This window comes from Rhipicephalus sanguineus, chromosome 1, assembly GCF_013339695.2.
Source record: "Rhipicephalus sanguineus isolate Rsan-2018 chromosome 1, BIME_Rsan_1.4, whole genome shotgun sequence".
Classification (NCBI taxonomy): domain Eukaryota; kingdom Metazoa; phylum Arthropoda; class Arachnida; order Ixodida; family Ixodidae; genus Rhipicephalus; species Rhipicephalus sanguineus.
In genome coordinates this window covers 268027450-268054592 of record NC_051176.1, presented here as the reverse complement: position 1 = coordinate 268054592, position 27143 = coordinate 268027450, and the positions used below count along the sequence as shown (strand labels likewise).

At 42.5% G+C, this 27143-nt stretch overlaps 1 protein-coding gene across 1 annotated transcript; it reads right to left on the bottom strand.

The window, feature by feature from the left end:
- Positions 1-8463: 8463 nt before the first annotated feature.
- LOC119378930 (actin-related protein 3) lies at positions 8464-26748 on the bottom strand. The gene is made up of 12 exons (XM_037648023.2): positions 26566-26748; positions 25534-25589; positions 25341-25465; positions 24913-25023; positions 23154-23249; positions 20282-20389; positions 15627-15770; positions 15389-15562; positions 11799-11891; positions 11357-11482; positions 11165-11248; positions 8464-9101 (listed from the first exon to the last, which is right to left on the bottom strand). Exons 1-12 carry the CDS (start codon positions 26607-26609, stop codon positions 9006-9008), a joined length of 1257 nt encoding a protein of 418 aa, XP_037503951.1. The 5' UTR covers positions 26610-26748; the 3' UTR covers positions 8464-9005.
- Between the last annotated feature and the right edge of the window lie 395 nt (positions 26749-27143).

Below are 27143 nucleotides of genomic sequence, written 5' to 3'. Positions count from 1 at the left end.
AAAAAAAATGTAACTCAATTCTCAACAACAAATTTACAGTAATTCTGACGGTTTTCTTCTATATTAACAAAACAGATGCCAAAATATTTCATAAATGCTTAAATGGCTTAGCTCCGGGGAAAATTTCTTCCCCTTTATTGCCGCAAAAATTGCAAGTGCTTATATGTAGGTGTTCTAGGTCAGCCTCGTTCACTCAAAAGTTGAGCAACTATAGGACTGTGTACCCACAGTTGCCGATAGAAAGAAACAAATTCCATTTTGAAAATGATGTTGATAACCAGCTCTAGAATACTGCAGGGAGAACTTTGTAATAACTACAACTTTCAGAATTTAAGCAACAGCAGCATTTCAAAGCTGTCATTGGAAAGCTTGCCTCGCTTCTTAATGAATATTTCCGCACCTACGTTAAATAGGCGCTCGACGGATACATTGGATGGTACTCTTAACGCCTGGCGGGCCAGCAGCAGTCCACCGCTGTGACAGAAAAGAGCATTGGGGCGAGCTCTGCGAAAGTGCACTCATGGGATGAAGAGTTTTGTGCAATACTCCCGGAATAATTCGAATAAAAAGTAACGAGTAACGTGACACCTCACATTACCAAAATATGTTAACGTAAGTACGTTACCTGTAAAAATTTCGAAAGGGTAACGAGTACGTTACTAAGTGATAAAAAAAAAGTAACGCGTTACCGCCAACACTGATTTTGAGTGGCCTCAAGCATAAGATAATCTTCAATGTTACTCCACCATTGACGTATTGTTCCATGCAGTAATTTGCACGAACTAATGATGTCCAATTTTTATTTTTTGTTACGCTCGATCAGAAGTTGGAACATCTTACAAAATGTGCCAGTGCCACATTAACCAACTTGTGTACTTGTATTTCTTGTATTTGCAAAGTAACGTACACAGTTCAGACTTGAACCAAGAACAGTGCTCACTGACATTGTAAAATGGTTAGAAAAAAGTGAAAAGAGGCTGAATATTCTGTTCTTTTTGTAGGAACCAGTGGTGTATATGCTACAGAAAAACTTGCGCTTCAGTGAAATAGGATGCCATTGAAACAGACTATGTTATCGAGACTAAACGTCTCGTGTAGTATCATTGGCCCTTTTGCTTGTGGTAGGAGTGTAATACGACAGTGTACAGGGAAGTTGTGAAGATGTGCATTAACTGTTTTTAGATCCCTGGCAAATTTTCTGCATGACAAACTGTAGTTAGTTACAATATTTGCATACTTTTATTTCAATATTTTCATGTTATATTTTCATAGATATACTGCTGTTGTGTTAAAACAATTTTAACACAACAGCAGTAGTGCTACAGAGAATAAGAACAACTGACAAGATCTTTGTCATGTAATACTATGCCACTTCACACAATATTCACTTAAATGCTAGAGTACTATAGGCAAGGGCAGAAATAGCAAATTCCAAGCATCAGATTTTGGAGCAGAGATTTTTTTTTTACATTATCGCAAAGCTTTGTGAGATTGCACTGTGCTGCAAGGTTATCTGGTAGGTCATTCCACAAGTGACTGCTCGAGGAAGAGCCGATAAGTAGGGGTGTGCGAATATTCGAAATTTCGAATATTTTTCGAATAGTGCTTGCTATTCGATTCGATTCGCACTGGAATTTTACTATTCGAACTATTCGAACTTCCCAAAAACAAATACAGTCAACGTCCGATTGAAAGTGACCCCTTCAGATTTTCAGTATGCTTCACCTCATTACACTCTCGTATTGCGGCAAAGCTGCCTTTCGAGCTCCATTACGGTCGAACTTTGCCAAGACAGTCAACGTCCGATTGGAAGTGGTCCCTAGATTTTTAAAATGCTTCACCTCATCACACCCCTGTATTGCGGCAAAGCTGCCTTTCAAGCTCCGTTACGGTCGAACTTTGCCAAGACACAGTAAACGTCCGATTGGAAGTGGTCCCTAAATTTTCAATATGCTTCACCTCATCACATACCGATATTGCGGCAAAGCTGCCTTTCAAGCTCTGATACGGTCGCAAATGTATTAACTAAAAAAATGCTGGTTCCAACATGGAGGTGAAAGATATGGCAGAGTTGGGGGCTTATTAATCCTGTTTTGGACCTGAAATTTGGGCAGGAAGTCCAAAAAATCGGACGCCGAAGCTTTTTAGCGTCCAACATTTCAGATGTTCCTATATATCGACGTCTGTGAGGCAGATTTGGAACTCCGGACTTGAAGGGAGCACACCCTTGTCCGCCACATCAGTTGGGCTTCCACAGAAGTTGAAAGAGGAGGAGAGGCTGAGGAAATGGCATCTTTGCCTATCACGTGTAAGGTGTTGTCGGCAACACTTTGGTTGCACCAAATCATGTACATAAATAGAATTCGGCCTCTACATTGCCTCATTCTTGATAAGACAACTATGAAACACCACCCCACCAGTGCTGCATCAACCTAGCTAAAAGGAACACTTTCATGTTGCCCTCATAAGAATATGCTTAGGAATCCTCTCTAACTTTTTTTTTCTTCAATTTCGCTTCTAAGTATTCGAAAAATATTCTAGAAATATTCTAAAAATATTCGATTCGATTCGCACTCACACTTCATTATTCGAATTCGCTTCGCACCCAAAGTTTTGCTATTCGCACAGCTCTACCGATAAGTTAAATGCATCAGTATTACCGTACATGCATACGAAGCCAAAGTTCGTATGAAGTCTCCGTTAAGCTCAGTGAACAAGATTAAGATGTGCAGAGGATGTCATACTGGTGTGAATGAATTTGTGGGAAAATGTCAGGCAAGTTGTGAGTGAAGTGGTGGGAATTTTCTACGAGCGCTGGTGAGCAAGGATATCGATAGCATTTAGATTAGAAGAACTCAGAGAGGGATAATTGAGTTCGGGGTCGGATGAGGATGCTGTGGTTTTGTCAGTTAAAGCTCAAGCTGGCGCGTTAGCCTGCTCATTCACTTGTACCCCCATTTGTCCCGGGCAGCATAGGTAGGCCAACTCACTCATGAGTCAACTCACTCAGACTCGGATCGTGCCGTGAGTTTGAGCGAGTCTGGGTGAGTAATATTTTGGGGAGTTTGAATTCGAATGAGTTTGGTTGAGAAAAATTTCAGTGAGTGAGTTCGAGTGAGCCCTAAGACCAAAATATGTTTATTGAGTGAGTCTGAGTGAGCTCCACATTTTTCGCCGACCTTTTGTCCCACTTTTTCAACTTCAGCATTACTGCGAGTCATATGTCAGCTCATGTTTATACTCACGTCTACTCACACATACTTCAATGCACTAGCGTTCGTATGCCAGTTCAATATTTATAGACCAGAGGCGTGAGTTACGGATGGGGGGAAGTGCCTTGACCACCCCCACCCGCCTCCCAAACTTTCTCACTGGAAGTTCTTGATAAAGATATCTTGTGAGTCACCTCTTTCAATAAAAATGTCCACGGCAGGGGCGTAGCCGGGGGGGGGAAGGGGGGGGGTTGGGGGGGTTGAAACCCCCCCCGAAATTTTTCAGTTTTGCTTGCGTATATATACACGCACACATACAAACGCACGCACGAACATACATAAAGTATGGTTGAACCCCCCCCCGAAAAAAATTTCTGGCTACACCCCTGGTCCACGGGTAACTTATATGTGAAGGTACGAAATAAAAAAGTACCAGTATTAGAGCACCAATTACGCAAAATATTGGTGTTATTGAGCATTGACACCATTATCGAAATATAGCTAATTATACGCTAACGGACTCATGAGTCGACTCACTCAGACTCAGATTGAGCCGTGAGTCTGAGTGAGTGAGTGAGCAGGTGACTAATATTTTGGTGAGTTTGAATGCGAGCGAGTTCAGTTGAGAAAAATTTTGGTGTCCATGTCTGAGTGAGTCTGGTTGAGGAAAATTTTGGTGAGTCTGAGTGCGCCCTAAGGGCAAAGTATATTACATAAGTGAGTCTGAGTGAGCTCCACATTTTTTGCCGAACTATGCCGGGCACCAAAGTAAGTGGTGATCGTCGGCAAAGACTTCTGGCGTTATGGCATGGTTTTCAGTGGTCATGGGTCCCATTAAAAGCATGCGACATCTCTCCCGAGAGTTCATGATCATGACAATGTCTTTTTCCAAATGCTCTGCCCTAGTGAGGGTGATTGTTACTGCTAATTTTTCAGTTGCCAGGTTGGGTTATAAATAGTCAAATTGGGTTACTTTTTTTTAGAGTTGGCAGGATTTTTTCTCATTGGCTACTCTTAGACTATTTCCTGCCTTCGCTTCAAACCTTTATTTTACACTGCCTTTTCTCCTTAGTGGTTGTTCTGCCTCAAGATCATTGTGCATACGTGCAAACAGTTCTAAGCATTTTCGTGAATTAATTCACTAATGGTCTCAAACAAGTTAGTTGGTGTGTGTGCAATGCGTTGGCTCAGCATAGCTGAAGCTCTCCGATCCGTTCTGGACGAGTAGCTTGAACTGAAAACACACTTCGATGCAGCAAGAATGACCAGAGCTCCTACCTAGTCAGAATGCTCTGCAAAATGTTCAATGGCAATCAAAACTTTTCATATGTTCAGTTCTTCAGCTCAGTCCATTTCAGAGCCAATTTCAATGCCAATTGAAGAAACCATTCGCTGCATGTGCAAGCTTGCCACGTGGGAACTGCTTGTGGAGACTCACTGAAAAGTTGTCTCTTAGTGAGGATGAGAAGAGTGCTCTCAAGGATTTTTGGTTGCATGTACAAGGAGTGTCACGAAGTGCTTGCTGTCGAAATCCAGTTGCTAAGCGATCTGCACCTGCTGCACTACAGCAGCATCAACAAGTTCACATTCCAGTTTCTGTACAAGGCTTTTGTTCGCTACATCAAGCCGGGTGATGTAGCCGCAATTGAGAGCGAGTACAGCCTTCCTGAATGTTGACTGGGTGACCTTCGTCCAACACTCCGTGACCGAGTTTTGGAAGAATGTTCAGGGTGCAAAGGACAACCCTGGTACACCCATGTCTCCATTGCTTTCACAACTGCTTTGCCATGTAGGCGCCTTTAGGTACGCCGGCAGAATTCTGTTTTTTATTAAAGAGCTTTCTCTCTCTCTCTCTCTCACAACTGCTTTGCCTCCTCTCACACTGCAATTACCCAATGCCTCTAGAGAATGGACCTTAGAAATAGAATGCATTTGGAGGTGCCTTAAAACACCTTGTTCATTAACTTTAGTCTGTGGAGTAAGATGCAGTGCTGCAAGAAGTTTGTATCGTCAGTCATATGTTTGGGACGTTTCAATATAGCAGTGATGTACTCCAGCTCAGCCACTGGTTCTGAAAAGTAAAGATGTGTAGGCTTCGAGTTTTGCAAAAGGGTAACTTTTTTTGTGTTCCTAGTTCTGTACATAGGTGGCATAAATGACTCCTTTGCTGTGCTTGTTTTAACCTTGCTTGATTTGTTCGTAAATGCATCATCTTTGCATATTGTTGCTCATGTATAAGCTCTCTTCAAGCGGCAATAATTCTTTTTCTATCGCTCAGCAAATTTGCACATGTACACTTTTAAGTGATTTATTTTGCTTGTACTACTTGTTTGAATCTTGCTTGATGTATTTGTTAATGCATTGTATATTCATTTTGTTTACATATAAACCCTCTCTGTATAAGTAGACTTTTTAAAAAATTTATTGTGTTTTAAGTATTTTAGGCTATTAATGTGCCAAAATTTGGCGGGCCGTTCTACAAGTACCTCGCATTTTCCCCAATAAACCGAGTTGCCGAGTCAGCACTTGTCTGTCTTCTTCCTTTACGTCTTGTTGTGTATGTGCTGAAAACTTTCCATATTGAATCCCTACCAACTTGCCCATTTATCAACACTTTTACAGTACCTGGCAACCCTGTTAGTCACTTGGAGTGTTTGGTGCCAGACCAAGAAAATTTTCAGCCATGAAATCTCTATAGCCATGTAAGCAGGTGAACTTTGGCACAGTTAGTGCAAGTTGCATTGGATGGCCGCAGTAGGGTGCAGCAGACAAGTAAAACTCTAGAAAACTGACGCAAAATGGTGTAGTTGAAACACCACTGGCTTTGGCTTATTAATTTTGGTTGCCTAGTGTTCTTCAGTAAGCATGCAGAATACAGTACAAAAGCGTTTTTGCATTCATCCATTAGAATCTGGTCAGGATGTCCTCGAAGCAAACTTAGAACCTCATGGCTAGCAGCTTAATGCAATAGGCAGGTCACAGTAGAAGTGCATGAAGCTACTAATGGTGATCTGGGTCAGAATGACTTAGCGATTCCATCCCTTTATTTGTTGCATTTCATCAGTGGTCCAAGTGGTGTTTTGCCTATGCCATCAGGATTCGTCAGTCGGGAGTAGTAAATGATAAAAACAAAGGAATAGCCTTAAGTGGAATAAATTTTTATTGTACTCTCCCTAGCTGAGTGCATAAATCACTAATACTGAGCATGCACAGAAAAGCAATGCATTTGCGGCTGGCCTCGTAAATCAAATAGCAATAAATAGACAATTTGTAAAATCTCAAGTTGGCTGCTCTGCAAATCTTTCTTTCATCCATATATTTCTGTCCACAGGCAATTTCACACTTAAAAGGAAATGGGAATGTCACCTGGCATTCGCATTTATCAATAATTTGAGGTCCCCATCTACTAAAGTAGTGCTGCATTCAGAAGACCAAGCAAGAGGTACAAAAAATAAACATAATAAACAGAGGTGCAGAGGTTATAAACTGAATGAATTACACGGCAATATCATGCAGTCTTTAGTGCACAAAGAAAACCAAACGCAAAGTCAACGTTCAAGAGCTACTAATGTACATACAATACTGCAGCATTATGTACTGCATTCACTGATGATTCAAAAGAAAGGAGAGTGTTTGAAAAGGTTAAAATTAAACAAATATGGTGTCTGGTCGTGATTATGACTATGTCTGGTTTGCATCAAAGTACTGGAGATATCTTTGAGGACTGATATTAAACTGCAGTGTGTGCAAGCGTGGCAATACCTCTGCACCGCTATAAAAGTGGAATGTTGTTACTAGCAGAGAACACCTTTATTGTTAAACTGATCACTAATGTTCAATACATGTCCCCCAAAATCAGACATATCATTGGGCTTTTGGTGGTGGTCATAGGCGTGCGCACGGAAGGGGGGGCACACCCCTAGTCACCTAGGGGGGGGGGGGGCAAAATCTGCCTCGCACATTCACTTAGTAGGGGGGGGGGGGCACTGCAATGAACCTTCGACCCCCTTGATGGGGAACCCTGCGCACGCCTATGGTGGTGGTAGCAACTTTATTGCAATTCTGCTCAAGTAATGCCTGGCAGGCCCTAGCACTAGGATGGCCCCTCACGAGGAGCAACCCCTTTGACCCAGGTGATGAGGGCTTGCTGTATTATCTGATCAGGTGCCCTAAGCAGCCTTTCCAAGTCTGTTGTGAGGGAGCTGGAGGAGCGACCTAGGAGGAGGCAAACCCTCACACCTCCAAAGAATGTGGTTTTGGGTAGGCAATGTTCGATTTGTGCAGTTTTTACATATTTGGCTCCATTGCCCATTGGTAATTATGGCCAGGCTATGTGGGCAGGGGAACGAATCAGTTTGGATTTGACACAGTATCGAGGCTTGTGCTCTCACGAGGCTCGCTTGCACAGGTGGATAAATTTGCCTTTTATCCCAGTAGTACTGTGCGATTTCGTAGTATGTCGTCAGTGCTTCATCCATGGGAACCGAGTCTGAGGGGCACACCTACCAGTTGATTAGACCTTGGGCTACTTAGTGCACCCACTCATTTCCTTGATTTCCAGATGGACAGGGACCCATGCCAGGTCAACAGACTTATCACTTGTGAAGTCCCGTAAGACTCGCGCCGCAAGGACGCTTATGCTACCTCGCGAAAAATTAGTGACGGCCCTTATGGAACTTCATAGGACAGTTTGTACGGAGGGATACACGATGGCCAGTGGAATAGCAGTGTCTTCCACTTTCACAGTAGACGGTGTTTTTATAGTCGCAGTGTTGAGGATACATCCCTCTTCCATCATGACGCTCACTACGCAACTGTGCCGATTTTATTTTCCGCATCGATGTACGTGGCTGCTGGTTGTTTTTGTACTTTTCTTGAAGGGCCTTGGCTCTGACAGACCGCCTCTGGTTGCGTCTCCCGGAAGCATGCTCTTGGGTAGCGCTTCGATCACCAACACTGGCTTTTGACCACACCGGGTAGTGTAGTTCACGCTTGTGTTGTCCCGTGTCGTTCTATCTACGTCGCTTTCGTTTCCCTGTAGCGTGCTAAAAGTTTACACACAGTAGTTTTGAATGGATGACAACAGCATGTTGGTCACAAGGTGAACAGAGTTTCATTTGGTTTTTGCCAGGTTCTGGTAATGTAATGCACCAAATGTATTGTTTGCATAGCACTCTTGCTGTTCAAGAAAAGCGAATTGGCATGCTGCTTCTAAATTCCGTCTTTTACTTAATTCAGACAAACCCCACTATATGCCATATTCAACAACTTTAATGTGATACTTTGAAAAAATAAAATATACAATTTCTTTACATTGTGATTTTAAAAAATGGTGCTAACAGAGGGGAAAAAAAATTACTTGCATAAATGTGCAAAGAGCAATTAACCAGCACTTATTAGTGGGCAGCAGGGAAAAAAAGAGCACAATTATAAATCACAGTAATTGTGACGTGCGCAATTATATTACAGAAATGTACCTGCTGTCTTTCATATAATCGTCAAAAGATACCATGAATAGGTTACAACTGAACTTATAGTATATGGGTAAAAAAAATAATAAATACAGCCTTCACTGCAGTATCTAGTGTCCAACTACTGCTTAACCGCTAAAGATAGTTGAAGTAAATACAGCATGATTTATTTTGAAGCAACATAAGGGGATATAAAAAACAAACAAAAAAATGTCATAAGGAGGTTGGCATTCAGTCAAAAAGAGTCAAGTTGTTCAACGATGCAGAGCCTCATGTCAAAGATGAAAGAAGGGAGGGAAATGAAACCTTCTACAATTGAGCCCTATGTCATGGCACCAAACACTGGGTTGTGACGGCAGATGCTTGGTCCACACTCTTCATAGGCCTTTTTGGTATGGCACACCTGGTAGAACTCCGGCTGGAATAAAAGTACACAACAAAAGTTCAGAAAAACTTAACTTATTCAAGGGTTTCAGCAGTAGAATAGATTTAACTGTTAGGAGGCTAATTATTCCAGCAGAAGTGATTTAATTACACAATCCTTGTTCTATACTTCATCTCTGAACTATGTACAATGCAATTTAAAGCAAACTTTTTTCCAATCACTTATGCAATAGTTTTGTCCAACCATGAGCATCATTCATCTGTATTCATCATTAAACTTTTTTGCGGTTTAATTTATTACGGCTTCAAATATTTCATTGGGTCATGCACACCCACTTCTGGCAAATTTTTTACATTGAATGAATATGTAATGCAGCTAACACTAGGAGAACAATCAGCACTTTCTTGGCTTCAAGATCGTGTATGGTTCATAAGAAAATATCCTAATTTCTATGCCCCATGATGTTTATACTCAAAAATATTCAAAAATTAAATGATAAATTCTATATCAAACTGAACACATTTTTACCACATAATAGTCATTTTATATGAAAATGAATATGTTCAAGAGGCAAACAAACAAAAGTATAAGAGATTTCTTCTACACAACCTTACGATAGACCCTTAAAGGGGCCCTGCAAATTTTTTCACCATGGTCAGAAAACGCTGCCGATCGGTAGTCGAGGCTCCCGAGAACACGTGAGCCAAACATTATAGCGCAGCACGTGGCCTGGGATTTACAATAAATTCTCAAATAAAATGGCTTCCTCTTCTCTCAACAAATAATGCTATTTACTCAAAATCACTGCGTCATTGACTCAAGTTCTATGCCATTGGCTGATTTGAACATGGCACGCTCGGTAGTTACTGTGGCGGCTGCGGGAGGCCGCCACTTGCCCGTGCGTGCGCGCAATCGCACTGGAAGTATGCTGCGCGTTCGAAGAAAAAAAAGAAAACGAACAAGGGCTCAAGGTTATGTGGCGCGATGACACACCTTCTTCCCCGGTGTCATCCCTCCGTGCTTAGCTTCCAGCATGTTCATCAGGACGAGAGAAGAGAGAAAGCAATTACAGCGTGCGACAAATCTTTGTAACTCCGCTCGTTCTGGACGGATTCTAAAAATTTTTGCGCGGCAGTCAATTCGTGAGGCAATAAGCTCCTTTAGTGAAGCCATTCCATGGCTACTTGGAAAAGTGTTGCAGGGCCCCTTTAAGTCTGCCCCCAAATGCTATGCATGCTTTCTCTTGTGAACAAGCTATGCAAGCAATATTAGTGGCCACAAACGTTCTCTTCAATACACCACCATCATTTGTAGCCTCTTTCGTACACAAGGTTGCATGCGCCAATCACCATTTATACACAACACAGTATGAAAGGAGTAATCTTTCTGCATACAAATGCCAAGTCACATGGCACAGTACTCCAATGTTGTACTTTTATCTTGGAGCTCGAAAAAGTAAACTGATTAATCAGTCAGCCTCTTCACAAAAAACTTTATAAATCGTTAAACAGGATAGTGAACACTACTGCACATGAGTTAGCTAAAACACCCCCTCCTATTTTCTGTCTCTCTCAAGTCCCACAAATATCACAAGCAGTTACTTGGCAAAACCACATCGTGTGCTCCCCCTCTGAGAACAGGAGCAAACGAACAAACTCCAGATTGCGCTGCAAAGTGTAGCAAACAAAACATACCAACATCCCCAATTTTTGTCACTATACCAATACCAATGGTCTTATGACAACAGAAGCTTTTACAGCCATACCATTACAGCTACGTCACCACGTTATCAAACCATGTTGCTCCATTCACAGCAGGCAACACTCGGAAACATACCGTGTCCACATGTGGATACTTGAAACAGACTGCTTGCTTATGAACCCATGATGCAAGCTCATCTAACACTTACGAAATGCAAGTAAAGAGTCCAGCACATCTGACGGTGCAACTACTTCCAGCCATAGTTCCGCTTCACATAACTGGAGTTACTTGAAGTTGTCGTAAAATAAATATGCTACTGCATGCTAAACTTTCATCTAACAGAACAAGGCCCAGTACTCTACATGTTGAAAGAATCGATTGCTGTGATGACTCACCGTAGATGCCAACATGCTGCCACCAAACCAGACAGCATATCTCTGCATGTGATGGGAAATCACTTGCACTTCCATCGGCTTAGGCTGTAAACAAATAAAATTGTTATATATAACATCAATTTCATGCAGCCGTAGCCATGGTGAGACGTGCATGTACAAAGGCATACATATAAAGAAATAAAGCAAACTTGCCGTGATGCGTCCTCCGCTTAGTTTTTCACTGAACTTAAGGCGTGCATCAACCACACGTTTCAAGTCTCGCTGCAGTCTGCGGCCAAAGTCTTTAAACATTGTGGAGCCACCAGACAAAACAATATTCTGGAAACACAAAATAACCATCACACAGAAGCTAATCATAAGACGTTCGTTAAGTAATCACCATCTACAACACTTCACAGAGAAAAAATTTTCCAAGTGGCTGAAAGAGCAAAGTCCCAGGGTACCGATTCTGCCTAATGTGGAAAACCTAATGTGGAAGTACTCTGGAAGTAACATGAGAAGCACCAGTTCATGCAGTTATGCATACAGCATTGCATTCACAGCAGGCCATTGCATGAGGCAGTGTTCACGGAGGGATGCACCCTTGCAGTGCCAAGTGACTGGTTATAAATACACACCTGTACAAAAAGCTTACCTTATAAAGTGGGCGTCGCACATCTATGGGACAACTTTGCACACATGTGTCAACAATCTCCGAAATGGGTGTAGTGAAGTCGGGATTTGAGAACTAAAAAAAAAATTAAATAAATAATCGATAAGGAAACAGCAGAAAACTAAAAGCATAAATTTAATATTGCAGCTGCAACATTGATTAAAGCTGTATTCTTAAGCATAATTTTGCTGGCCCAGCACAGCATTCTTACACAGAAACCGAATAGTCATGTATACAATAGACTAGTTGCATATATTCCAAATTATGAAAACAATGGTACTAAGAACTCGGCTTTCAATTTAGTTTATTTGCGAGCCACTACTTCCGAGGCTACACACCTCGACACAACAAAGTGAGTTTGATGAACACACTGGCCGACAAGTGCGTTTTTCTGCGAGTGTCACTATGCATTCACATGTGACAGCGTACGACACTAGTGGCGAAGTGCACACGCATAAAGTGCACTTAAGTTTGCCCGTGTGGCAGGGGTATTAGTCATACCTATACTCGCGGACAACTTTTCTTGGCAATGAAGGGAAGGCTACAGGGTCGAATTACACCTGTGTGCTACCGCTAAAGAATATAGTCCCACAATTGCATCAGTGTTTTCTGCGTGAGAAAAAAAAAAAACATTGCTTTATTTTTTACGGGGCGCTGTTTGAAAAGAGGGTCAGCGAGCACCAGGGAGATACAGTGAAACCTCGGTGATAATACGATCACAGCTCATACGAATTTCGGGGTGATACGAATTTTTCGTTGGTCCCGGCCAAGGCCCGTTGCCTGCAATGTAATGGAGTATGGTTGCTGCGAACCCGATTTTCACCCAGCGATGTTTGATACGAACGTACGCTTCTGCCCAGGCACGAAGAGGTGCTGTTCGGGCTGTCGCGGAAGACGCGCCAAGCATGTGCGAGCGCAGGAACGCAAGCGTGGGCATGCGCGCCGCACCGCCAAATCGTCAGAATTACAGTGTAAGAAAAACTCTTTTCTAAAGGTGGACGAGGACCGAAAGAAGGCGAGGACGGTCTTGGTGAAGGAGTCAGGCCTCACAACGTCAACATGCGTGACCGTTGAGGTCGCACTTGTGCGGGCACGGTGGTAAATCTCCCAAAAAACATCCCCAACACCTACGCGATAACAAAATCAGAACACAGGACCATGGTTCTGTAATTTTGTGGCCTTGATCCATCGCGTCAAAGCGCTCCTTTTGTTACTTTCGCTGGAGTACTCTGGTGTCATGCAAAAAAGTACAGTACTAAAATTTGCAAGGGGCTACTGCTGTCGCGGGTCACAACGCACTTGTTTCATTAATTAAATACGCGCGTACGGGCCGTATATTTACGAGTGCTGGTGTGATTGCCGACATCCGAAATCCTAACTGACAATCATTCAGGGTTCTTCCTGACGTTGCTGGGGCCCTGAAAAACAATAAATGAAAATATACGCCAGCTTTCTTTGGTCGCATGGTAATTTTCCATGCTTTCTGGTGATACGAATTTCGGGTGATACGAATATTTTTAGTGGTCCCGTGAGATTCGTATCACCGAGGTTTCACTGTATTTATATTTGTTTTGCTTTATGCAGTGTCATTTCGCACTTTTGCGCCTCTGAACATCGCACCTTTTACGTGCACCTCACAGTCAAAATGGCACCTTCGATTTCAGGTGAGCGCTTGTCACCCTCTAGCTTTCCCGACGACTCGCCAAGGGAGCTTGTGATGAATTTCACTAACAAATGGCTGTCTAAGCCTGTGACAGCCGCTCGAATAATCAAACGACCGTCACAGGAGATATGGAAGGTTCACAAACCAAAGCTAAATTCGATAAGCGCGCTGAACCAGACTACTTCGCAAAACAATACACGTGCAGTAGCTCCGCCCCCGTAGCCTTCCTTCATTGCCAAGAAAAGTTCTCCGCGAGTATAGTTTTCAGCACTTTCTTATGTGGTCCCTTGAACTTCCTGTTACAAGCCATTAAGACATTAGTTCGTTATCTCCACAAAAGTTTCGTACCCTCAAAATACCCCCCACCAGGGTGAAAGATAAACGGACAAGATTTGGAGTGGGGGTCCTTGCTCAGTCGCGGACCAAAATTCAACATGGCGGCTGAATAGCCTCTAAGAAGAATGCACACCTGTGATTTTAATAAAGTGCTTGACTGAATACTCGTGCATTTACTGTTCTTACCGAACCGGAAGGAATTCCCGTGCAAAATTTCATGTGTAATGACAAGGGGTGAAAGACGTTCTTCAAATGTTCCGACAATTTGTGACAACTCAGAATGCAACCACGAGGCACCACACTGTAAAAGTACTAAGAAATCGCGCACACATCTAAAGACTAAGAACTTGGGTTCCTAGGAACCGCTATTACAGGATTCTGTAGCGGAGAACAGATTGAAAAAAAAAAATTATGGACAGGGGGGGGGGAGCTTGCTCAGTCATTGGCGCACAATCCAAACCTCCCGAAAAGGGGAAAGGGGCGCTTGCTCGGGTAGGGGTGCTTTCTCAGGATCTTACGGTACACACATATTGTGCAGTTTCAAAGTTAGGACGCCATTTTCAAAAGCTTCCACATTATGAAAATTTTGTGGGGCCGTAACATTCACATGGGGATGGATTACCAGAAGAGCTGTATTCACATTTCTGCTGTAGACGCCTGTCTGCTCGTTTCTCCGGTGTCAGGGACTGCAGACAGCGACGCTCTTCCTTGGACTCATGGTCTTTCAACGCATTCTTTGCTTTTGCAATATCCCGCTTTCGTTGTCTGTATTCGCATTGCTGTTGATGCCTCTCCGCTTTGTTAGCTTTTTCTTTGGCTTGAATGTACTGCACCATCTTGGCATCATGCCTTCTCCATCTCTCGCAGTGCTCTACTACATCATACTACAGCAGCGCGACTACACAACACCGAGGCAAGTGCCACCACATGAGCGCGGCCCACCAGCTGCGCAGTCTCCATCGTTTTTGAAAAATTTTTTGTGTCTACATACGGACGTGATTTGGCCAAAATACCTCCCCTTGGAATGCATTGGCTAAAGGTAAGCAGCTGTAGCAGAAAGAAAGCAGTGGACGACAACGAAACTTGGCACACGCATACAAGAGACATTCTGGATGGAAATTCACTGGTATGATGTATGTGCCTTCCAAAAGGTATCAGTACTCTATATATATCACCACGCAAGAGCACGCCTTTGTTTTCCTTAAACTTGGGTTGCAATTTTATGGGTGTGCCCCCACACGAGCCAAAAATTGCGTACTTGCTCTCTAAAACAGATGTTGCTGCCAAATGCCAAAGGAAGTTTTTATTTTAGCATCTACGTACAGTGGAAAAAAATTCCGCACAGCGGGGAACAAGAAGAGATGGAAAATCAGCATAAAGAAACTTGTCACAAAGAATTTCAAAAGACAAAACTCTAGCTTACTTTGATACAAGCCTTTCTGAACTACGATTTATTAAGGTAGTTATGAATAGATTATGGTATATAAAAAATAACCTTTATAAAAAGACAAAACAAAGTCTTAAGATACAAAATTTTTAAGTATTTGTGAGCAGAAATGCAGATAACAGTTACCTCAGGATGGAAGAAGATTTCAGGTCCCAGAAATCGCTCGTAACCCACATCAACACTAAACTTCTGCTTAGTGATTGCATTCATGCCTTCATATTTCTTGATCCACTTGCTTGGCTCCTGGTCATATCTGGAAAATTCCTTAGCAATGTCTGGACAAATGTAGCACAGCTTCTCCTGGAAAGATACAGGTACAAATGAGCAACCATTATATGGCAACCACAGCAGGACATGATCTTACCTTGATGGCCTTTGCAGTCTCCAAGGACTGCTCTGGTGGAATGCCTACCTCCCGTTCACGCAGAAGGTTCTGAATGAAGTAGGTCACATTGCGTCCAGCAATGGGAATATGCTTGATACAGCTGCCGATAACATAACCCTCAGCCTGAAACAAGTATAGCAAGGTTTTTATATGTATGATCATACACAAGTCAAACCTCAATGCAACAATCTTGTACCTGCAATGACTGAATGAGAAGTTTTAGCTTGGGAGCTTCTATATGTACAAAGGAATGGAAAAATCACTTTTCAACCATTGTACTGATTCTGTTGATGTTTGCTGTGTTATTAAAGGGGCCCTGCACCCCAAATTATGCACATTTTTATCTGTCATTTGCTTGCTATGGGTCTTGACTGCTGTGGCACGATTGAACATGGCAAGAACAAAGCGTTTGATATTTTAATTTGTTTCCAAAATGGGTTTTCGCGCCGACTGCAGCATCATACATCAACAATTTCGGCTGTCAGAAGTGAGGTATCATGTTGGACATATCCCGAGCATTTTGATTGGTTGGAAATAGCAATTTACTCAGTGTGAGGAATTTATGTATTTTAATGCGTTTCATAGTTGTTATAGCTGTGAAAAAGGCGCGGACTTATGCATCACAATTTCAATTTCTGTGCAACTGACACAGGTGACACTGTCGAACGGTCTACACAAAGCCCAGCCTTCGTCAATACACCACATTCCATATTTCTGCATCCGAGCAAAACCATTCATTCCTGTATGGCAAAACACAATTTACTGGTAGTCATCGTTTCTGACCCGTTCTGACCTATCATTTGTCAGCATGGAGTCGTCTGCTAATTTGTGTGACACCAAAGCCGTCGGAAAGTGCGGCGGCCGCTTGCAACAGAAAGGCCACCATGTGCTGTTGGGTTCCAGTACGAAAAATGTAACCCGCATTTTGATTGGAAGCAGACAAACCAGATTGACGCATCACTGGGCGAGTGAAATATGAAAGGGTACGTTAATTTCTGTCATCTGCTTTTATTTTGAATTTGTAAGTTCAATAAGTTTTGTCTGCACGCGTATATCTTTAAAATTCTTTTTGCATTTATCCCAGGATGACACAAGAAATGCATTGCAATGTAAGATTCCGCACGTAAAATTTGGGTGCAGGGCCTTTTTAAATAGTAAAATCAGGTGGCTGTAGGAAGCCTTTTATATGCAGGCAGTTTTCCTTAAAGAAAAATTGCTAGATTTTGAAAAAACAACAAACCCGACTACCTAGCTCTGTAATTCAGTAATAGTCAACGAGAGTCGCAAAGTGGGCTTGTTTGTTGACCATTAGAAGCAACTGGTTGCAGCGTGAACTTGACAGAAGGGCAAAAGAAGGCACAGACACGCACACAGTGCTGCATGTGCATCTTCTTTGAGCCATCTTTTGTCCTCGTGTCGAGTTTGTGCTGCAACCAGTTGCCACTCAGTACCTTTAAGACATCTAAAGTGGACAAAACTAATGCATTATACACTGCTCTGAAATATACTGCTAATCTGAGAATAGGACTTTTGCGAAGCCATCATAGACATGGAAGCTGTAAACTCACATATCAAACTTGCCCATTTTAGATGAATAATAGATGTAGCTTAAGGTACGTGCACACCAAGTATAAGCGCGAGTTTCATTCAGCCAATAGCAATTTTCAGTACTGCGTACAAAGCATCTGTGACGGCACTGTGTATGTAAGAAAGCCTCGTTTCGCATAGAGTACATGCGCAGAACCTCTGCGCATACACTCTACGCGAAATGTGGCGTTCTGTATGCAATGCCATTACGGACACTACATACGCTGCACTAAAACTTACAAATGCCACACACATACATGTACAATGTCATCATAGGCCAATCAAACAATTAAACCTCATCTTTAGAGACTATTTCACGGCAGGGTTTCAGTGCTGCCATGTTGGGCTGTTAATCTTGCTGTTTTGTATCTCTGACAACTAAACAAATAGCGTTACGGTCAACATATACGCGTGAAAATGGTTGGGATGGTGCATTTGGCATTTCATGACCTTATTTCACATCACGAGATACAAAAATTAGAAAGCATTTGTTTAACAGCCCAAGGTGGCTGTGCCCTTATGACTTATGCAAAATTGTATAGTATATGAGCAATCACTTGCAAGACGCACTCAAAAAGCATGCACACGTGTAATCATGTCATCATCATAGGACAACATGCAAATGATAACCAAAGAAAGAAATGTGATGAAAGGGGCTTTATGCTAGGGGTGTGCAAGCAGTGAAATTTTCTAGTATTGAAATATGAACGTTCAAGGAAAGCGACCCTCCAATACTGAATCAAATACAGTGGAATCTCGTTGATACGATTCTGCATAATACATTTTTTTTTATTCCCGGCCAACGTCCCTTGGAAATAATGCATTTTCTTGCGCTTAATACGATCACATTTTTGCCTGAAATTGGATAATACAACCGCGAGAGTGGACCTTGACCGATATAGCCAGAAATCCTACATTTATTCTTCGGTATACTAGCTCAAATCGCATTCCAACAAGCCACGATCTGCACGCTGCAGAGCCACCGAGGCCGCAGCAGCATCGATATTGTGGTGAAAAGATCGCTGTCAGGCACGGCCGCTGCATCCAATGATGATGATGGCACGCCAGGCAGAGAATTTCTGAAGAATTCAGAAGAATACTTTTCCGCAGAATCTACTCCGAGACATCAAAAAGAAGAAAATGCAGCGCAAATCGACCAGCTACTTTAATGTGGCTCAATAAAAGTGAGTTGCTTACAGAGTATGCATGTTTTCCTCCTTTTTTTTTAAACCTTTGATTAATACGATTTTTGCATAATAAATTTTATTTTCCAGTTCCCGTGAAAAACATATCAACGAGATTCCACTGCATAACTTTCATTTACGTATGAACACCTAATACAAATATAGTGTGGAATTGTTTTGATGAAAGAAGATATGCACAACTGGTTTAATAGAGTGACACATGCACGTAATACCATTCCAAATATTACATGTGAATAAGGATAAACAACTGAATTGTATCCCCTAGGACAACACAGCAATGAAAGAATAGAAGCATAACAGCATGTTACCAGGTGCCTGTACAATGTTTTATTTGTTGAAAAAAAAAAACGGCCTGCAGCATTACAGCATTTCCAAAACTTAATTAGAGCGCAACCACATGACACATTCACACACCCACACACCCAGACATCAACCACGTACAGCGCTCACTTCCAACTGATTTATTCATCGCACGGGCTTGAATATATGCATGTGGCACATGCGCGCAATCCGATAAAGCCAACACACACACAATCAAGACGTACATTTCCTTCCTGTTCCTTCCATCTCACAGTCTAGATCTGATGAAGTGAAATTCACTGGGAAACAGAGATAGCGACAGGGTGCTTACACAGCGTGTGTTAATGAACACGCCCAAAAATTAATAAAACGAGATGACAAGTATGCGCACCTGGTTGCGCATGCTATAATGTGTGGCTGTGACGCAGGATTCTCTGAGACAAAGATTCTTGGCAGAAGCACAAGGAAAACTGCACGTGAAGTGTTAGAGGCATTTTCCATAGAAAAGGACAAGGACCGCTGTGTAAGCACCCCTTCACTATCTCTGTTTCCCAGTGAATTTCACTTCATCAGATCTAGACTGTGAGATGGAAGGAACAGGAAGGAAATGTACGTCTTGATTGTGTGTGTGTTGGCTTTATCGGATGTTAATGCGCGCATGTGCCACATGCATATATTCAAGCCCGTGCGATGAATGAATCAGTTGGAAGTGAGCGCTGTACGTGGTTGATGTCTGGGTGTGTGGGTGTGTGAATGTGTCGTGTGGTTGCACTCTAATTAAGTTTTGGAAATGATCTACAAACTAGCCCAATAACAAGTTCTTTTATAGCATTACAGCACTACATATGTTTTCTAGAGATGACAACTTGGCGCAACTAGCCAAATAAATATGCACATAAGCTGCCAAAAAGTGGGTCACCGTTTTTAAGGAATGGAAGTAATAGAAGCTACGTGCCCTGTGCTCTCATTCAGGAATGAAAGCACAAAGCACAACAACCCTGCGCGACAACCATTGAAATCCTGCAACACAATCACTATGAACAGTTTTCACATCCATTGTTGAGTCTCTCAATAAGTTCTCAAATATGAACATAATCGCACATACTATTCTATAGGTATTTATAATTTCAAATATTTGCACACCATGAGCCGACCAGGTGACACCATGTCCCAAGTTTATGCTCAATCATTATGCCTCATGCTGCATAATTAAAGTGACAACTACCTTGCATCATTTGCACTGCGAACAAGGCACCGATGTGGTTTCCAATATCTCAATGTACTTGACTTAATGACCAGATGCCATTGCATTTTTATATGAATTATTTCTTGGGAGTTATGATATGCATCCAGACAATATGTAACAACTAAGTAATTAAAACAATGCAGTAGTTCTTCCATGTAATTTTGGGCACAAGCTTGTTAAAGCTACCAATTTAATGCAAAACAGGGAGGAAATCAAAAAGACAAGAAAATAGCACAGGTAACCTTCGAGTACACTCAGCTATGGGTTCTAAAATAAACATCAATATGGAAGCTCACCACAGGAATACAGTGAGTGACACCATCACCAGAATCAATCACAAGGCCAGTCAGGGTGCGTTCTCCCATTTGACGAGATGTCCAGGAAGCAGCTAAAGCCAAGACAGCCTGCAGGACAATGAAAGTTGAATGCAATTGGTACAGTCATACCTGACAACCTGACAATTTTAATATTCATTAAAATCTCATGGATTCAACAGTTCGGAATGGCAACTTTCTTTTAGGGGCGAAGCACCTTAAGGTAGAGGGCAGCACAAAGACACAAGGACGAAGAAAACAAAGTAGACACCACGGGCGCTACTTTGTTTCTTCGTCCTTGTGTCTCTGTGCTGCCCTCTCCAAACAGTATCATGCACCAACTAGCCCAAACCAAAGTACTGCTTAAGGTAGAGGCTTGTCCGTCCGTCCATGTTGTCGTCCGTGCTTACACACCTACTCGACCACTCGTCATGATTCACTTCATGGAGATGTGTGGTTTTAACAATAGATTTAGCAATAGACTAATATCAATCATAATTGTGACGAAACAATATAAAACACCTGGAAGCACAAACCCTTTATACCAGTCAGCGACTTCAATGTACACATTATGGACCTTAGGACCTAGCTTTCTCGTCGACTCTCACTGTCCGGTGTCACGGTATATAGAAAAACGTTGCTAGAGTCGAAACATGTATGTATAATATGTGAATAAAAAAAAAAGGTTTACAATAGATGAACGTCAATCATAATTGTGACAGAACAATATAAAACACCTACAAGCACAAACCCTTCAGACTAGTCGGCGACTTCAACGTAGACATTATGGACTTTAGGACCTTGGTCGTCGACTCTTTATGTCACTTTATGTCATTCAATTTACATTATATGGGGCAACGCTCAGGTAATGTACGGTTACTCACCCATACGATACGCAAAGCTTCGCCCACTTGTCATGATTCACTTCGTGGAGATGCGATAATTTTTTATAAGGAAGGGAGAGAGAAGGCATCTGTGCTGAGAACACAAAAGCACATACCTCTTGCGGAATACATACTTTATAAAGAATAACTCTCCTTTCAAAGCAGTACAATAGCAGCAAAAGCTTGGGAACACCCAGCACAAACTGATATGCCGTAGCTTGTTAATATAACCGCGGTCTTTCAATACTTTTCTTCTGGTTATGAAGCTCTCGCAAAAGTTTCATACAGCGAAAAAAGCTGCGGCCAGAGGCACTGCCATGAGTAAGGCAACCGATCTGCCGCGTTTGGATAGGCAGTTGCGCGTTCATATGGGTGCTTCTAACGAAAATATATATAAAAAAAATTTCGCTCATGTTTCTTTCACCGTGTTCAATAACTAAAAAACAGCCTTACACCCCAGTGCTGAAATGAGACTAACCAGGCAAAAGCGGTCGTTAGAATTGTTGAAAAATGCAGAAACTATCAGGATACGGGGAAAAAAAATTATACGTACAAGAATAGTTTCAAAGAATAAAATGTTGTAGCCTAGTTGCGATGTGGCATGGCAGCATTTAACATTCTGATCCTGTGTAATTGTTAACACAGTCCTGTTTGTCCCAACATGTTTCACACGTCTGTGCACAAAATGGCTTCACACACACAGTACAGATAAAGTACATACAATAACCATTTCCAAGAATATAAAAGACTGCGTCACTTGAAGGATTAAGTTGCAAGTCCCAAAATTACAACAGTAAAGTTCATGTTGCGACAAAATAAAATCTGATGATAGCCCAACAGCCATGACTGCAAGTTCCAAAGAGCCTTATAGGCAATGTTAATAGACAGTTATAGTTTAGCGGGTTTAACGGAATAGCGGGCTTAGCAGAATAGCGGGATTGAAGTGCGCACGCGCAGTACGCTAAACGACCCGTAGCGCTTACCGTATGCATGCTATTTTCCAGATTTAGCGTTAGCGTATTTGCGTAGTTAACGTAGTGTACGTAAAACATGGCGGTGGTTTTGGACGACCGCTTCGAACTGAATTCAGCGTTGATGTGGACGGATCCACTTCTTTCGTAGCAAACGACTGTGCGAAATGGCTTCGCTTGGCTTCGAGTAGCTTCGATGACAGATTATTACGGATAACTTAGCGTAGTTTTTCAGATCGCTTCCCATTTCGAACGTCCCTAGGCCTAACTAGAAGATCGGTGTAAACAAGTCTGCAACATGAAAATTATCGCTTTTGGTGCGTAGTTCATATTTATTTACTTTTATTGTCACTAAAAAATGCAGTAATATTGCTGCGTGCGGGGATACAGGCGAGCATTCTCGGTTTTGTTCTTTTCACTTTTCTTTAACGCATTCACCCTTCGCTAGGTGCCGCCACCATTCCAGCTCGGGCACGTAAACGCTATCCCGCTAAACTAAAACACGCTTTCCGCAACCAACGTTTGCGGCACGGTAACGCTATTCTCTTAACCCCCGCTATCACGCTAACGCTAAACTATAACTGTCTAATATTGCAGTTATGCACTTCTGCCCCACCACAGTGTTCTAGTGGTTATGGCGCTCGACTGCTGACCTGAAGGTCGTGGGATCAAATCCCGGCTGTGGGGGCTGCTTTTTCAATGGAGTCGAAAATGTTTAAGGCCCATGTACTTCGATTTAGGTGCACGTTAAAGAACCCCAGGTGGTCGAAATTTCCGGAGGCCTCTACTACGATGTGCCTCATAATTATATTGTGGTTTTGGGACGTTAAATCCCAGATATTAAATTACTAAATTAAGTCATGCACTTCCCAAGTGCTCTTGACCTTTCATTACTCAACGTAACTATGAGCAAACTTCAGTAGTGCACTTTTGCACTAATCTATGGGAGACATGGTTCCTACTAGATATTGTGAAGAATTCACATGCCAAGAACCTCACCTGGACAGCTATGTAGAGCCCAGGCACATTGAAGGACTCAAACATTATCTCTGCTGTATACTCCCTATTCTCTGGAGTGTTTAGTGGTGGCTCCGTCTGAAATAAATTTCAAGCATGATTTTAATTTTCAGCCAATTTGATGAACTGTAACTGCTTCTTTGTTTCTGGTGAAACAAAACATTCACAGCATAAAGCACAAAATAAGCAAAACGCATCATAAGATGAAACCTCTTCAGAAACTTAGGCTTACCTAAGTTACTGAAGCAGAGTAAACATACACAAAAGATGGATCCGCAATTATTTTTTTTAAATTATGTGAGTGACATGTCACCATAAAATTAATTATTACTTTTTTAACTGGAAAGGATACCTTATTTTCCACTAAAAATTTTGTTCACATGTAAGGTTAAATTTACCTTCATCTTGTAGTGAAATTGTGGCAGCATGGCTGTGCCAACGATGAACGGTTAGCAGCGCGAGCAAAGCAGGTACGCAAGCCCTTGAAGAATAAATCGGTTCTTGTTTGTCAATGTAGCAGCATTAGTTTCTCCTGCGTCCCACTACAGCGGTGACACTCGACTATGGAATGACGCATTCCAGATGTTTTCAGAGAGCACCCATATTAAGTCAACCAACCACCGATCTGCCAACCACTATGGCGCCCCGACCAAATAACACCGACACAACCATTGCAGCTTCTCGAATTCTGGCCAGGAAGCCCTACTATCTGGCTCCTGAAGATAGACGCTTGGTTCTAACTCCGTGACATCATCTTGCCGCAGGACAAGTACACCATCACGGTAGCCATGCTTCCTCCTGCTCCGCAATGTGATGTGCCTCTTCCTGGCCTACAGGAATATGACAGACTTCGAGGTTTCGTGTTAGCCCTTCTGCAACCAGCAGTGCCACGTCATTTGCTCACTGTAGCACAGCCAATTGGTCACACAACATTGCCCATAATGACAGCTCTGCCTACACCACCTGCGTCATGTGCTACCATTCCTCCAGGTATTAATGCTCCGGTGTCTCTTCAGTCAGTGTTCAAAACAGCCATTAGCACGCGACACAGCTTCCAATGCAGCTATTTGTGCTTTCTCGTTCCGGCTGACGTATGTCGACCCTTACAGCATATCTTTCGCGCTCCCGACCTACTTACCCCTCCCTGTGCCAACGCTGCAGCATGTCAACATCACCTGAAGTGCCCGCATTTACACAAGAATGCAACTCCGCTGAAAAGCTTGTCGTCTCATCAACAATGAAGTGCGCATTCGAGTCAACGTGATTCAACTACTGCAGCGTTCCTTTGCGTGCAGTCAACCTTCTTACCCGCCCTTCCATTGATGCGACAAACTCTGACAACACAAGGCAGAGCACTCAGTGCGAATGAAGAGACATTGTGCACAGAACCAGCATAGTCCATGTCCACACGCATTGTAAATTCACAGCCTCGTGCTCGCACAAATGCCAAGTCCAACAATGCGTGAACATGCTCTCTCTGATTATATTTCGAAACAACATCATGGCACCCTTATTGCATAAAATATGTGCAGAATGTGCATTTCAGGCAGTGCCACCATCAGATGAGCTCATGGTATGTACCAACTAAATAAACAGTTAGACAGGCCGTTACACACAACACAAAGTAGCCACTAATCTGGTATGGAAAGGAACACACACTGTTTCAATCTTTTGCAAAGGAGTATTGCAGTTTGAGGAGGCGGTACAATTCACAGGGTGTCATAAAATTATTTATACTCACTAATAAAAAGTAATGGTCCTCAGGCTCGGCTCGTAGGTACTTGAATATAGATTGCTCCCAGAAGCGCTCCATCAAGTCCCAGTCTTCCACAATGCCATGGCGAATTGGGTACTATAAAGCAATGTAGGAAATGTTTTACATGACTTTAAATCAGTTGGTCCTACGACAGGTGGCACCTTCTATACACTTTTAAGGTAAAATTAGGCAGAGACAAACACCTACGTCCAGTTTGTTTCATTAAGTTTTGCATTAGTGTTAGCCTTATCTTGGTGTTTAGAACTGGTCTGCCTTCAGTCAGTGTGCAGTGAACAAATAAGTGGAACTTACATGAAATTCTGTGCATAACAATATGCAACAACTGCCTACAGTTCAGGCAAAACCACCAGCTTGCACTGCACACAATAAGCATAAAGTAAATTTAATCTCACCTTCACGGCGTAGCCTGCAGCATCCAAGGCCTCATCACCAATGAAGAAATCCAAGTCATCAATGCCTTTCGCTAACCTCCTAGTAGCTTGGTCTCCAATTTTGGCGCTCTCTCGTATTGCTATTGCTGTGGGATGCACCAAATGATAAAATGAACCAGAATACTTTACTTTGACATGATTAAATAGCACTTACCAGATGGTATAATGAATTGAGGCTCTTTATTTCCAGCAAACCCGAGCTTTGTATAACTGAAAAAAAGGAAAAAAAAAAGAAAAGTTAGAGCGGCACAATTCACAATCTATCATACTTTCGCTCAGTGAACATCCCTCACCACGCAATTCTGCGTCCGTACTCTTGCCACAGCGTATGTAGAAATACTTATCTTAAAACATTTATTCCTTTACTTGTCTGATCCTGTTTAGCATTAAGCTATATTTTGTAACCATCTTACATGCATATCCCACAAACTCCATCTTAGAGCCTGTGCGGTATGTGTACAAATAAGTTATTTTATTACCTGACAACAGGATGACGCACCCGTACACGAAGGTATTGCTCATGCAGGAAACGCGTAACTTTTTCAACAACGCCTTAATAGTGGAGCAAAAAATTGTGGAGGTGAACCGCAGCGAGAGGGCTCTACTCGGGAGGCCTTTGTTATTTTTATTTTAATAATGAAACCGGCGAAAGTGGAATGCTATATAAACACAACGAAGTTTTTGCTCGAGAGGCGCCCCTACTCGCCAACATGAGATAAGATCACTTGCAGCTTCCTGTGAGCACCGGTTTCGCTTCAGCAGTTATTTGAAACAGTGCTACAGTCATCAGCAGCGTCCTCGTACTTTGAGCAGCACGCACTTCATGCGTGAAGTGTAAGCCGGCTAGAATTTGCATAGAGTAACTCGTCACAGCAGCCCGGAGAAGACTACTGAAGTGTTGCGTTGACACACCCTTCCCTCGCAACAAATGTACAAATGAACTGCTGCGCGCAATATTATAATACGACGATTCCAAAATACGAACTTTAAGTTACCACCATACCCATTCGCATACGGTAACCAATAACAACACAAGAGAAAACCAAAACAGCTTGCGACAGGAATCAAGACAGCCGCCCCACTGATGGCTCTCTCGTGCTGGGGAGGTCAAGAGTTTAAAGCTACTACATAAACTTCATGAGCTGTATTTCACTGATATTATTGCGGAGGAGAACAACAAGCTCACCCCGTGCCGTTATCAATAACGATCGCTGGAAGCCGGCCTGTCATTTTGTAGACCGCTGCTCCACAGCTTCAGTCCTAGAGCGAGTAGGCGAAGCTTGCGAAGTCTAGGCACACCGAAGCCGCAGCGGGCCGGAGTTGCGAATGCGCCTAAAACAGGATGTCATGTGATCGCAAGCAGGAAGTGTCATCACAGGGTTGCTAGGTGACATGTGAAGCAAGGTTGGACCGGTTGGAAGTTGGAAGGTTCTTTGTTTTTTTCTTGTCATGAAGTTATTTCTTTGCTCAGTTGACAGCACATCAACCTAGACATAAGCTTCTTTATTAGTGGCATGATAAGCGGTATGTAATTACACGTGACCACAACTGCCACAACCTCGAGGATTCAAGCGGCGTCCGCTTTACCGCGAATTTTGAACACTTATTCAATTACCGTGGTTTTCCCGGATTTGAACCGCAGAAGCAGTTTTTGTCGAGATCTCCCGCTGACTTTCAGATGCAAGAAAAATATATATAATTACATCATCGCTTCACGAGGTATCGCAGCGTGGATGCTTCAAAGCGAACTTTAGCGCCCAGAGG